At 41.6% G+C, this 11,780-nt stretch overlaps 1 protein-coding gene across 2 annotated transcripts; it reads right to left on the bottom strand.

Moving 5' to 3' along the window:
- Positions 1-8,343: 8,343 nt before the first annotated feature.
- LOC121655316 (forkhead box protein G1-like) lies at positions 8,344-10,370 on the bottom strand. 2 transcript variants are annotated; one of them, XM_042009895.1, is made up of 2 exons: positions 8,600-10,370; positions 8,344-8,545 (listed from the first exon to the last, which is right to left on the bottom strand). In XM_042009895.1, the coding sequence occupies exon 1, from the start codon at positions 10,368-10,370 to the stop codon at positions 9,168-9,170; it is 1,203 nt and encodes a 400-aa protein (XP_041865829.1). In that variant the 3' UTR covers positions 8,344-8,545; positions 8,600-9,167. The 2 variants fall into 2 exon arrangements, with proteins under 2 accessions (XP_041865829.1, XP_041865828.1); XM_042009894.1 differs by having other exon boundaries at positions 8,373-8,467; positions 8,558-10,370.
- Between the last annotated feature and the right edge of the window lie 1,410 nt (positions 10,371-11,780).

Here is an 11,780-nt window from a genome sequence, read left to right as displayed (position 1 = left end):
TATAAACCAGTCTGTAACAGCTTTTAATCCCAGTATAAACCAGTCTGTAGCAGCTTTTGATCCCAGTATAAACCAGTCTGTAACAGCTTTTAATCCCCGTATAAACCAGTCTGTAGCAGCTTTTAATCCCAGTATAAACCAGTCTGTAGCAGCTTTTAATCCCAGTATAAACCAGTCTGTAGCAGCTTCTAATCCCAGTATAAACCAGTCTGTAGCAGCTTTTAATCCCAGTATGAACCATTCTGTAGCAGCTTTTAATCCCAGTATAAACGAGCATGTAGCAGCTTTTAATCCCAGTATAAACCAGTCTGTAACAGCTTTTAATCCCAGTATAAACCAGTGTGTAACAGCTTTTAATCCCAGTATAAACCAGTGTGTAACAGCTTTTAATCCCAGTATAAACCAGTCTGTAACAGCTTTTAATCCCGGTATAAACCAGTCTGTAGCAGCTTTTAATCCCAGTATAAACCAGTCTGTAACAGCTTTTAATCCCGGTATAAACCAGTCTGTAGCAGCTTTTAATCCCAGTATAAACCAGTGTGTAACAGCTTTTAATCCCAGTATAAACCAGTCTGTAACAGCTTTTAATCCCAGTATAAACCAGTCTGTAGCAGCTTTTAATCCCAGTATAAACCAGTCTGTAACAGCTTTTAATCCCGGTATAAACCAGTCTGTAGCAGCTTTTAATCCCAGTATAAACCAGTCTGTAGCAGCTTTTAATCCCAGTATAAACCAGTCTGTAGCAGCTTTTAATCCCAGTATAAACCAGTCTGTAGCAGCTTTTAATCCCAGTATAAACCAGTCTGTAACAGCTTTTAATCCCGGTATAAACCAGTCTGTAGCAGCTTTTAATCCCAGTATAAAGCAGTCTGTAGCAGCTTTTAATCCCAGTATAAACCAGTCTGTAGCAGCTTTTAATCCCGGTATAAACCAGTCTGTAGCAGATTTTAATCCCAGTATAAACCAGTCTGTAACAGCTTTTAATCCCAGTATAAACCAGTGTGTAGCAGCTTTTAATCCCAGTATAAACCATTCTTTAGCAGCTTTTAATCCCAGTATAAACCAGTCTGTAGCAGCTTTTAATCCCAGTATAAACCAGTCTGTGACAGCTTTTAATCCCAGTATAAACCAGTCTGTAGCAGCTTTTAATCCCAGTATAAACCAGTGTGTAGCAGCTTTTGATCCCAGTATAAACCAGTCTGTAACAGCTTTTAATCCCAGTATAACCCAGTCTGTAGCAACTTTTAATCCCAGTATAAACCAGTCTGTAACAGCTTTTAATCCCGTTATAAACCAGTCTGTAGCAGCTTTTAATCCCAGTATAAACCAGTCTGTAACAGCTTTTAATCCCAGTATAAACCAGTCTGTAGCAGCTTTTAATCCCGGTATAAACCAGTCTGTAGCAGCTTTTAATCCCAGTATAAACCAGTCTGTAACAGCTTTTAATCCCAGTATGAACCAGTCTGTAGCAGCTTTTAAGCCCGGTGTAAACCAGTCTGTAGCAGCTTTTAATCCCAGTTTAAACCAGTCTGTAACAGCTTTTAATCCCAGTATAAACCAGTCTGTAGCAGCTTTTAATCCCAGTATAAACCAGTCTGTAACAGCTTTTAATTCCAGTATAAACCAGTCTGTAGCAGCTTTTGATCCCAGTATAAACCAGTCTGTAACAGCTTTTAATCCCGGTATAAACCAGTCTGTAGCAGCTTTTAATCCCAGTATAAACCAGTCTGTAGCAGCTTTTAATCCCAGTATAAACCAGTCTGTAGCAGATTCTAATCCCAGTATAAACCAGTCTGTAGCAGCTTTTAATCCCAGTATGAACCATTCTGTAGCAGCTTTTAATCCCAGTATAAACGAGCATGTAGCAGCTTTTAATCCCAGTATAAACCAGTCTGTAACAGCTTTTAATCCCAGTATAAACCAGTGTGTAACAGCTTTTAATCCCAGTATAAACCAGTGTGTAGCAGCTTTTAATCCCAGTATAAACCAGTGTGTAGCAGTTTTTAATCCCAGTATAAACCAGTCTGTAGCAGCTTCTAATCCCAGTATAAACCAGTGTGTAGCAGCTTTTAATCCCAGTATAAACCAGTCTGTAACAGGTTTTAATCCCAGTATAAACCAGTCTGTAGCAGCTTTTAATCCCAGTATAAACAGTGTGTAGCAGCTTTTAATCCCAGTATAAACCAGTGTGTAGCAGCTTTTAATCCCAGTATAAACCAGTCTGTAGCAGCTTTTAATCCCAGTATAAACCAGTCTGTAGCAGCTTTTAATCCCAGTATAAACCAGTCTGTAGCAGCTTTTAATCCCAGTATAAACCAGTGTGTAACAGCTTTTAATCCCAGTATAAACCAGTCTGTAACAGCTTTTAATCCCGGTATAAACCAGTCTGTAGCAGCTTTTAATCCCAGTATAAACCAGTCTGTAACAGCTTTTAATCCCAGTATAAACCAGTCTGTAGCAGCTTTTAATCCCAGTATAAACCAGTCTGTAGCAGCTTTTAATCCTAGTATAAACCAGTCTGTAGCAGCTTTTAATCCCAGTATAAACCAGTCTGTAACAGCTTTTAATCCCAGTATAAACCAGTCTTTAGCAGCTTTTATTCCCGGTGTAAACCAGTTTGTAGCAGCTTTTAATCCCAGTATAAACCAGTCTGTAGCAGCTTTTAATCCCGGTATAAACCAGTCTGTAGCAGCTTTTAATCCCAGTATAAACCAGTCTGTAACAGCTTTTAATCCCAGTATAAACCAGTCTGTAGCAGCTTTTAATCCCGGTGTAAACCAGTCTGTAGCAGCTTTTAATCCCAGTATGAACCATTCTGTAGCAGCTTTTAATCCCAGTATAAACCAGTGTGTAACAGCTTTTAATCCCAGTATAAACCAGTCTGTAACAGCTTTTAATCCCAGTATAAACCAGCCTGTAGCAGCTTTTAATCCCAGTATAAACCAGTGTGTAGCAGCTGCTTTGTGGCGCCACCGTGCATCAGAAACGTCTTCTTGGCTTTATTCCAGCCATAGAGGAGCATTATTTTTCTTCTTTTCACACACACATAGAACTTTCTGCTCACTGGTTGATCTTTGGCTGCTCCTGATTGGACGTTACCGTCAATCTAAGCTCTCTGATTGGTGGGAAGTCTGACAGGAAGTGGCTTCATCATCATGTCCAGGTCTAAATAGAGGACTCTTAGCAACATAGTAGTGATGGTGATGTTTTTATGGTGAAATGTGATAAATAATGCTGTTATCATGGATCATTGTGGATTTACCAGATAGAGTCTCTGAATAAAACTACATTTAGTGGCTGGATTGTAAACCTCCTGGACGGGATAGAAATGCTGGAAAACTTCCGTAGATCAGCTAAAGGGTTAAAAATCCATCACATTTAGATGGACTTCAGGAAAAAAAGTTTTCATTTTTGTTCGGTTTCTTTTTGATCATATTTAACTGATGACGAGAAAGTCTAATATTTGTGGAGAAAAGTCTCTCAGAAAGCTTTCTGTACATTTAGTTCATGTAAAATAATCCTAGATTAAAGTGTGATGATTCGCATGTAGGATGAATATCCAGCACAATGAAATCCGTTCCAGGCTCTGAGCCGGACCGGCTGAAATAATGCAGGACTCCCCCTCATTAACCCTCACAAGAATTTCTATGGATTGAGATTTCTGGATAAGCGTCGGCTCAGAGGATTAACACTGCCTTCATGTCTGTCCAGTAAATATGAAGCAGCCGAGGCAGGAACCAGGCAGGCTGCTGACTTCTACTTCATGTCCACGCCGGTTCCTGGAAGAGGCTTTTCTACGTTTTCATTTCATACGACACCTTCATTTTCCAGAGATTTCCCTCTTCTTCTTTCTGTCTACATTTCCATAAAAACACGAACACTGCAGTGGTTTATCAACACCTGAACCCAGAACCAGGTCCTAGGGTGTTCATCCCACTCTGAGCCCTCTTACAGAAGCTTCAAGACTAGTTCTCCAGGATCCTTTCCAGGAATAGTTCTCCAGGATCTTCCACGGACTTTCCATGCAGCAAAGGGTGGGGATCAAACCCAGGTCAGCTGTCGGAGCTGTGGCCTCTGCTGCTGCTCAACCAGATAAACCCCGAACATTTTTTTTTTCATTGATTTTAAAATCATAGATCCGGGGTTTAACTTTAGAAGTGCTGCGACCCAACACTCGGTGACATCACTTCCTGTTATCGTTGGTCAGTCACTTCACTGCTTGAAGGCAAAACAACTGGAACCACGTTAACATTAATCCATCCATCCATCCATCCATCCATCCATCCATCCATCCATCTCATCCATCCATCTCATCCATCTCAACCATCTCATCCATCCATCTCATCCATCTCAACCATCTCATCCATCCATCTCATCCATCCATCCATCCATCCATCCATCCATCCATCCATCCCATCCATCCATCCATCCATCCATCCATCTCATCCATCTCATCCATCCATCTCATCCATCCATCCATCCATCCATCCATCTCATCCATCCATCTCATCCATCTCATCCATCCATCCATCTCATCCATCCATCCATCCATCCATCCATCTCATCCATCCATCTCATCCATCCATCCATCCATCCATCCATCTCATCCATCCATCTCATCCATCCATCCATCCATCCATCTCATCCATCTCATCCATCCATCTCATCCATCCATCCATCTCATCCATCCATCCATCCATCCATCCATCCATCCATCCATCCATCTCATCCATCTCATCCATCCATCTCATCCATCCATCTCATCCATCCATCCATCCATCCATCTCATCCATCCATCCAACCATCCATCTCATCCATCCATCTCATCCATCCATCCATCCATCCATTTATCCATGACGTGTGATCCAGTGTTGTTGTTGATTTATAAACAGGAAGAGACCAACAGCTGTCCAGCTTGCCCCCTTTAACTTCCAGCCAAATAGGGGCTTTAACCCGTCATCATTCACTGAATTGATTAATCAACTGATGCGTTCATTGACACTCTGTAAATGTCATGGCTACAGTAACAGAACATTCTTATCTCAGCTGAACTGATTCTGTATCCACGGTAACGATTTTAACAGACCAGTCTGTTACATCATGGGCTCAGCTGACCCACATAAACTGATGTGTAGTAGCAGAGGTTGGTCCTCTGTGTGGACGGGAGTTTTAGCATATTTCCCATCATGCCTTGTGGCACCGCTGTTCTGTTCAGCACCGTCAGTGACGTGCATGTGTGAAACTGTGCCTGGGTCCAGACTTGTAGGGCTGTTCCTGCTTCAGGATGTGGCCCCGTGACAGTTCTGGATCTGCTGACCAGAGAGGTGCTGAACCCAGCAGACCTGGACCAGTCTGATGGTTTTAATTCAGGGTTTATTACCATCATTTTAGTTTTTATCTTAGCTAATGTCTGGTGGCATTGTTAATGCAGAGGTATCATTTATGAAGATTTTATCTCCTCATCTTCTACTTCTGTGGTGGGATTTTATACTGGTGGTCTTGGGCTACATCTGAAACTGCTTTTGTCCATTTAGGCAAATTTCTCCTCTAAATCCGGCTGGTTTTTTGGCTGTTTTAATGGACATGGCACAAGTTCTTTGTTTTAATGAGAAAGCCTCTTAGTTTTTGTTTGACCTGACAGTGTTTCTTTCCTGTCTTGTGGCTGATTTTCGTGGGGATTAGTGGAAATGTAATGATATTAAATAAAGAAAAAAGGGGGGCACAGCTGGGCTTGGGGCACGCAGAAGGCTGCCGTGCAGCGGCCCTGCTGACGGTAAAATGATGTTAAAGTTGCTTCTGTTTGTGTTGAATGTTTGTAGATCAGATGAGGTCCTAGTCCTTCCTTCGGTCTTCACGTCGTGCAGCGTCTGTTTCTGGGTCACGTCAGCTGAATATCAGCCAGTCAATACGAACCGCTGCATCACGTGACGCTCGCGGACCAATCCGAGGAGCAGACTGAAACTCCACGTTGCACCTTTTCTCTCTCTGAAGCTGCAGAATGATGCGAACCTGCAGCTTCTCACCAGGACTCGAGTCCCGCTGCAGCTGAGACGGTAAACTGAAGTCTGCAGGTTCAACATCCAAATGTTCAAAATCCAAATCTTCTTCATTTAAAAGATCAAAGTTTGACGCCATTAAAATAAACGATTGATTAATAATTCGCTACAGAGAATAATGCTAAAAAAAAACTGAATAAACTAATTAAAATGAGCCCGTGAAGGTGAACCTGCTCCCTGACTGGGAAGAAGCAGAAATTACACAGAATAAATAGAAATGACTCCCTGCTCTAAATTTTTATAAAGACTTTAAAAGATTTAGTGTAAATTAAATGGAGATGAAGTGAAGGCCTCCGGAGCCGCTTCAGCTCTGCGTTTGAGTTTTTAATAAAAAGCTAAATGTTTCTTTTTACCCTTTCACATTTTCACCATTTAAACTTTTACTACGTTAATAACTGAAATCTGTTTAAAAAAACAGATTATTTATTATTATTATTATTATTATTATTATTATTATTATTATTGTTGTTGTCTAAAGAAAAAATATTAAAAAAATGCTAAAAACAAGATTTTTCTTGTTTTTTTCTTTGAACTTTAAAGAGATAAAAATTTTAATTGAATGAAAATTTGTTTCTTAAAAGTCGTAAAAACATGAAAGTTCAACATGTCTCATCTAAAAATAAAACCTGAAACATTTCTTTTCTTCTGCTGGTGAAGAGTCAGAAACAAATCCAGCTTTTTTCTTCCTTTTAATCAAGTTTATTTTCTCTGAGAAAAAATCCAACAAACAGCAACGAAACGGACTCACGCGCAGCTACAAAAGTGCAAAAATGAAAAACAAACAAATCTGCAAAACAGCTTTTTACAAACCAACATGGAAGAAAAAGACAACCAGAAGAATTCTGACCCATGTTTGGATCGTCTGAGTTTCAGTTTTGGCTTCACAGTGAAAAAAGTTCAAACTTTGTTTATTTTCCAATTAAAAGTTTTTTTTTCCAGCTGATTTTAAAGGTTTAATTTATTTTCACGATAAAACGTTTGTTCCCTCTAAGAAACGACCAGTTTCTCTCTTTAGATTCTTCTGGAATCACATTTCACTTTTTATCCTGCAGGAATTTTAGTTTTCAGCCTTTAACCAGCAGCAGTGACCAAAACAGACAAAAAGACAAAAAAACAAAATGAAATTCCACTTTAACCCATAAAAGCCCGACGTGACATATTTTACAGTTTCTGAGACATTTTGCTTCAATTTACGGTAAAAACTTTGTTTAAAATCCTGTTGAAAACAATCTGAAACTCGTCTTGTCCCTGAAGCAGAAACCACATGAAATATTTTAATAAATGGTAGAAAAAAGTTCATTTTTGGTGACATTTTGTTAAATAAAGACCTCATGTTTAAAACTCTGGACTTTTTCTACCAGTCGGGCCTTAACGGGTTAAAAATGAAATTCCAGATGAAAACACATCCGGGTTTTATTTCAGCTCCTTTTTTAAAGAAAAGAAAAATCTGCTGCGTCTTAAAATAGTTCTTTAAAAATAAATTATTTCATGGAACAAAATGAAAATATTTTAACAGCAAATTTTTAAACTGAAACTTTCAGATTTTTTTTTCCAGCTTAAATCTTTTTTTTTTTTTTATTTATTATTGATTTTATTTCTTTTTAACAGCTACAAGCCGCGAGTCTGAGGAAGAAGCCGCGCGCTCAGCCGCTGATTGTCGCATGCTGGGAGGAAAAATCCAGAAAGACTTTATTATTTTTATTTATTATTTTTATTTATTTATTTTTATTTATTTTTATTTATTTGTTGATTTATTTTGCTGCTTCCGGGTCAAACATTCGCAACAAAGAGCAAAGAGGCGAGTTGCGAAGGTTTCCACTCATCATCCTCTTCTCCCTATCCGCAGCTTTAATGTGTGTCCGCGCGTGCGTGCGTGCGGCAGGGCCTGATTGGCTGGAGTTCCGCTGCGCGAGCAGGAAAAAGAAGATAAAAGCTGCTCCTCCTGCGGCCTCCGCGGGGTTTGGGTTAGAGGAGCAGAAGAAGAGAAAAATACTGTCCGCGTGCGTGTGAGATGACAGGTACAGGCCTTCACACTCGCGCGCGCAAACACACACAAACCCCCATAAACCAACAGAAATGAGACCAAGTTTCACCTGAAATCATCAACATAATTAAACCTGAAGAGTTCACTTCCAAAAATGTATTTATTTTATTTTATTTTATTTTATTTCATTTTATTTTATTTTATTTTATTTTATTTTATTTTATTTATTTATTTATTTATTTATATATTTTATTTCATTTTATTTATTTTATTTTATTTATTCTTTGATGAACTGCAGCTGATTTCATGAGTTTTATTTTCATTATGTTTGAAAAAAAATTGTTTGGATTTTTTTTTCTTTAGAACGAAACTCTTCAGTTTTTAATTTCATATTAATATTAATCTAGATCTGGACCTGAGCCTGGACCTGAGCCTGGACTTGGATCTAGATCTGGACCTGGACCTGAGCCTGGACCTGGATCTAGATCTGGACCTGAGCCTGGACCTGAGTCTGGACCTGGATCTAGATCTGGACCTGAGCCTGGACCTGAGTCTGGACCTGGATCTAGGTCTGGACCTGAGTCTGAGACCCGGACCGGGTTTGTTTCTCCTCCTGAAACTTGGTTCTTTTGCTCATTTTAAGGCTTTTATTCCTTTTTCATCATTAAATGACTTAAATCTTTTTCTCTCAAATAAACAGAAAAGTTTTTGTTTTTTTCTGCCTGATTGTCCGCGTGCATAAATAATTATTACCCCCCCCCCCCCCCCTTTTTTTTTTCTTAATACTGACAAACACTGAGAAATAGGATTTAAATACAATAAATACAAAACATAAATAAATGACCCAAACAAAGTACTGAAAATATCTGCACAGGATATAAATAAGCTGAAATATACTTCTGCTGTTACCTTTGGTAAAAAGTCTTGTTCACACTTTTCAACTCGCAGGTAACAAAAAGTTTCTCCCTTTTTTTATTTCGATGCGCAAAAACGGAAAATCAACTGGTTCCATTTCCGGACGGAAAACGCGTCCAAAAAGTTTCTCTTGGATTCTGGGAAGCGTTTTGATATTTACCACTTTTATTTGCCCTTTGCGCGTGCACGTCCCGGTGCCGCCCACGCACAGTTCAGTTTAGGAACGCGTTCGGGGCCACCCTCTTCTGATGGGACAGCACCCCCGGGAACCCCGCAGATACGCCCGGGGAGAAGGCGGGAAGGGAGCCGTTTCTCAGGGAGTCTGATAGCAGCGACTGCGGCGAGCTGCTGGTCGCCAGGCCGCCGAACCCCGGTGCGCCCTGCTGGAGATGCGGAGGTGGAGGCCCTCCTCCCGGTGGGCCCGGGGCCGCCGCGGCATGTTGGGTTCCTGAGACAAAGTATCCAGCCGTCTGTCCGGACAGCAGCCCGACCGGCGACGTGTTCATCCCGTAACTGTTCGTCAAGCTCAGCGCACCGGCGGCCGAGCCGCTGAGGATGGAGCGCCCCAAGTCCCCGTTACTCAGCTGCTCCACGGCGGGCAGCAGCGACCCGTAGCCGCCCGCCTGGTTCAGAAAGCCGGGCGAGGATCCGTTGTAGTGCGGGTGATGATGGTGGTGGTGATGAAGGGAGAGGAACGGGGAGATCTGCCAGTACAGCGGGTTGTTCGCTCTCTCGTTAATCCCCAAGCCGAGAGGAGCGAAGCGCAGCCCGCGCTTCATGGCCAGTTTCCCCCGGGATGTGGCGGAGCGCCGCCGCAGCTTCCCGGTGGTCCCACCGATAAAAACATCGTCGCTGCTCGGGTCCAGCATCCAGTAGTTCCCTTTCCCCGGATCATCGTAGTGCCGCGGGACCTTGACGAAGCACTTATTGAGGCTGAGGTTGTGCCGGATGGAGTTCTGCCAGCCCTGCTTGTGCTCCCGGTAGTACGGGAAGTTTTTCATGATGAACTCGTAGATCCCGTTCAGCGTGAGCCGCTTCTCGGGACTCTGCCGGATGGCCATCATGATCAGCGCGTTGTAGCTGAACGGAGGTTTGTCATATTTCCCGTTTTTCCCGCTGTTATTACCGGTAGAGTTCTGCTCCGGTGTCGCCTTGGCGCCGTCCTCCTCCTCTTCCTCCTCCTGCTCCTCCTTGCCAGGTTTTTCAGGGTCCAGAGCCGCCGCCGTGGAGTCCACCTCAGGCGGTTCTAGGGACTTGTCCGAGTCGGAGCCCGGTGAGGGGGACAGGGTCGCGGAGAAACCGGCGACCGCAGCGGCTACCGAGTCCGTTCGGTCGCACTTTGAGGGCAGCAGGAGGCTCTTGATGCTGAAGGAGGAGGACCGGGGGGCGGTCGGGGGGTCTTTTACATCCTCCATGCCCGGTGTCCAGAAAACCAGGAATAAATAATAATAATAATTAAAAAAAAAAAAAAAAAAAAAAAAAAAAAAAAAAAAAAAAAGAATTAGAGTCCAAGCTTCCGCCTCCGTGATCCGGGCTGGAGTCGAAAGAGCGACGGCGAGGAGAGAGGAAAGAGGGTCAGGATGAGAGAAGCATGGATGAAGGAGTGGAGAGAGAGAAAAGGGACGAACAGAGAGAGAGAGAGGGGGGGGAGCGCGGCTTGGATGAGGTGAAATTAGTAATTAAGGAGGTTCCGAGAGGAGGAGCTTGTCCAACTCCGCTTCTGTCCAAATCCTCTTTTCCTCCTCTTCCTCTTTTCCTCCTCTTCCTCTTTTCCTCCTCTGACCTTTTACCGTCTCCAGAAACAAAAATCTTCTCCTCATTCAGCTCCTCTCATTAATGACAATGAGCTCCATGTTTCTGTATTTACGTGGTCAGTGCGCGCGTCCTGTGTGTGCATGTGTGCGTAAAAATCCCATCTGAGGCTGTGCGTAAAAGCGCACGAGCAGCGGGCGGTCCTGGTCCGCTTTGTTTTCCCAGCGACGATAATAGTTTGAATTCATGTCGGCAAACATTGCTCGTGCACGCGCAGTGCGCGCTCGTGTGTGTTTGTGTGTGTGTGTTTTGTGGTCAAAGGAGGCGGAGTGAAGAGCTGAGCGCGCAGCTTTGGTCAACCAATGAAAATGACTGTACCGGTAGGGAACGCACGCGAGTACACACACAAACACGTACACACGCGGAAATACATATATATGCACACACACACACACACACACACACGCACACACACACACACATACAGAAGGTCTGACGCTGTAACCAGAGCGCCTCCTGTCAGTAACAGACAGGAACTACAACAACACGCTCTGATTAAAAGGAAGATAAAAATAATAATGTAGAAATAATAAGTTTATAAAATTATAAAAATAAAATTATTAAATGAGAATGAAAACAAATCAGTTACTATTTATTAATAAAATGTAAAAGTAAAAAAAATCATGAAACAAAATAAAAAAAATAATTAAAAAGTTATGAAATTTTAAAATGAAATTATAAAATGAGAAAAAAGTGATAAATGAAAATGAAATCTGAGTCACATTTTCTGTCTCACTATTATTTATTTTGTTTAGTTCATACCTGCAGTTTTTAATTCTGTCTGGTTGAGATTTAATGAAGAAAAATTAATGAACACAATGAACAAGTTAAATGAAAACAAATAATCTGACATTATTAACAACTTCCAGATTGTGAATGTTGGGGTTTAATGTTGCTTTTAAAACCAAGAGAAAGTTGTAATTTACATATTTAACAAATTGAACATTTAAGCACACTCAAAAAATAATAATGATAATAATAAAAATAATACAACGTTTTACTTAATTCAGTTA

This window comes from Melanotaenia boesemani, chromosome 16, assembly GCF_017639745.1.
Source record: "Melanotaenia boesemani isolate fMelBoe1 chromosome 16, fMelBoe1.pri, whole genome shotgun sequence".
Classification (NCBI taxonomy): domain Eukaryota; kingdom Metazoa; phylum Chordata; class Actinopteri; order Atheriniformes; family Melanotaeniidae; genus Melanotaenia; species Melanotaenia boesemani.
Note: the sequence above shows the minus strand (reverse complement) of the source record. Positions and strands in the feature narration are given on the sequence as shown.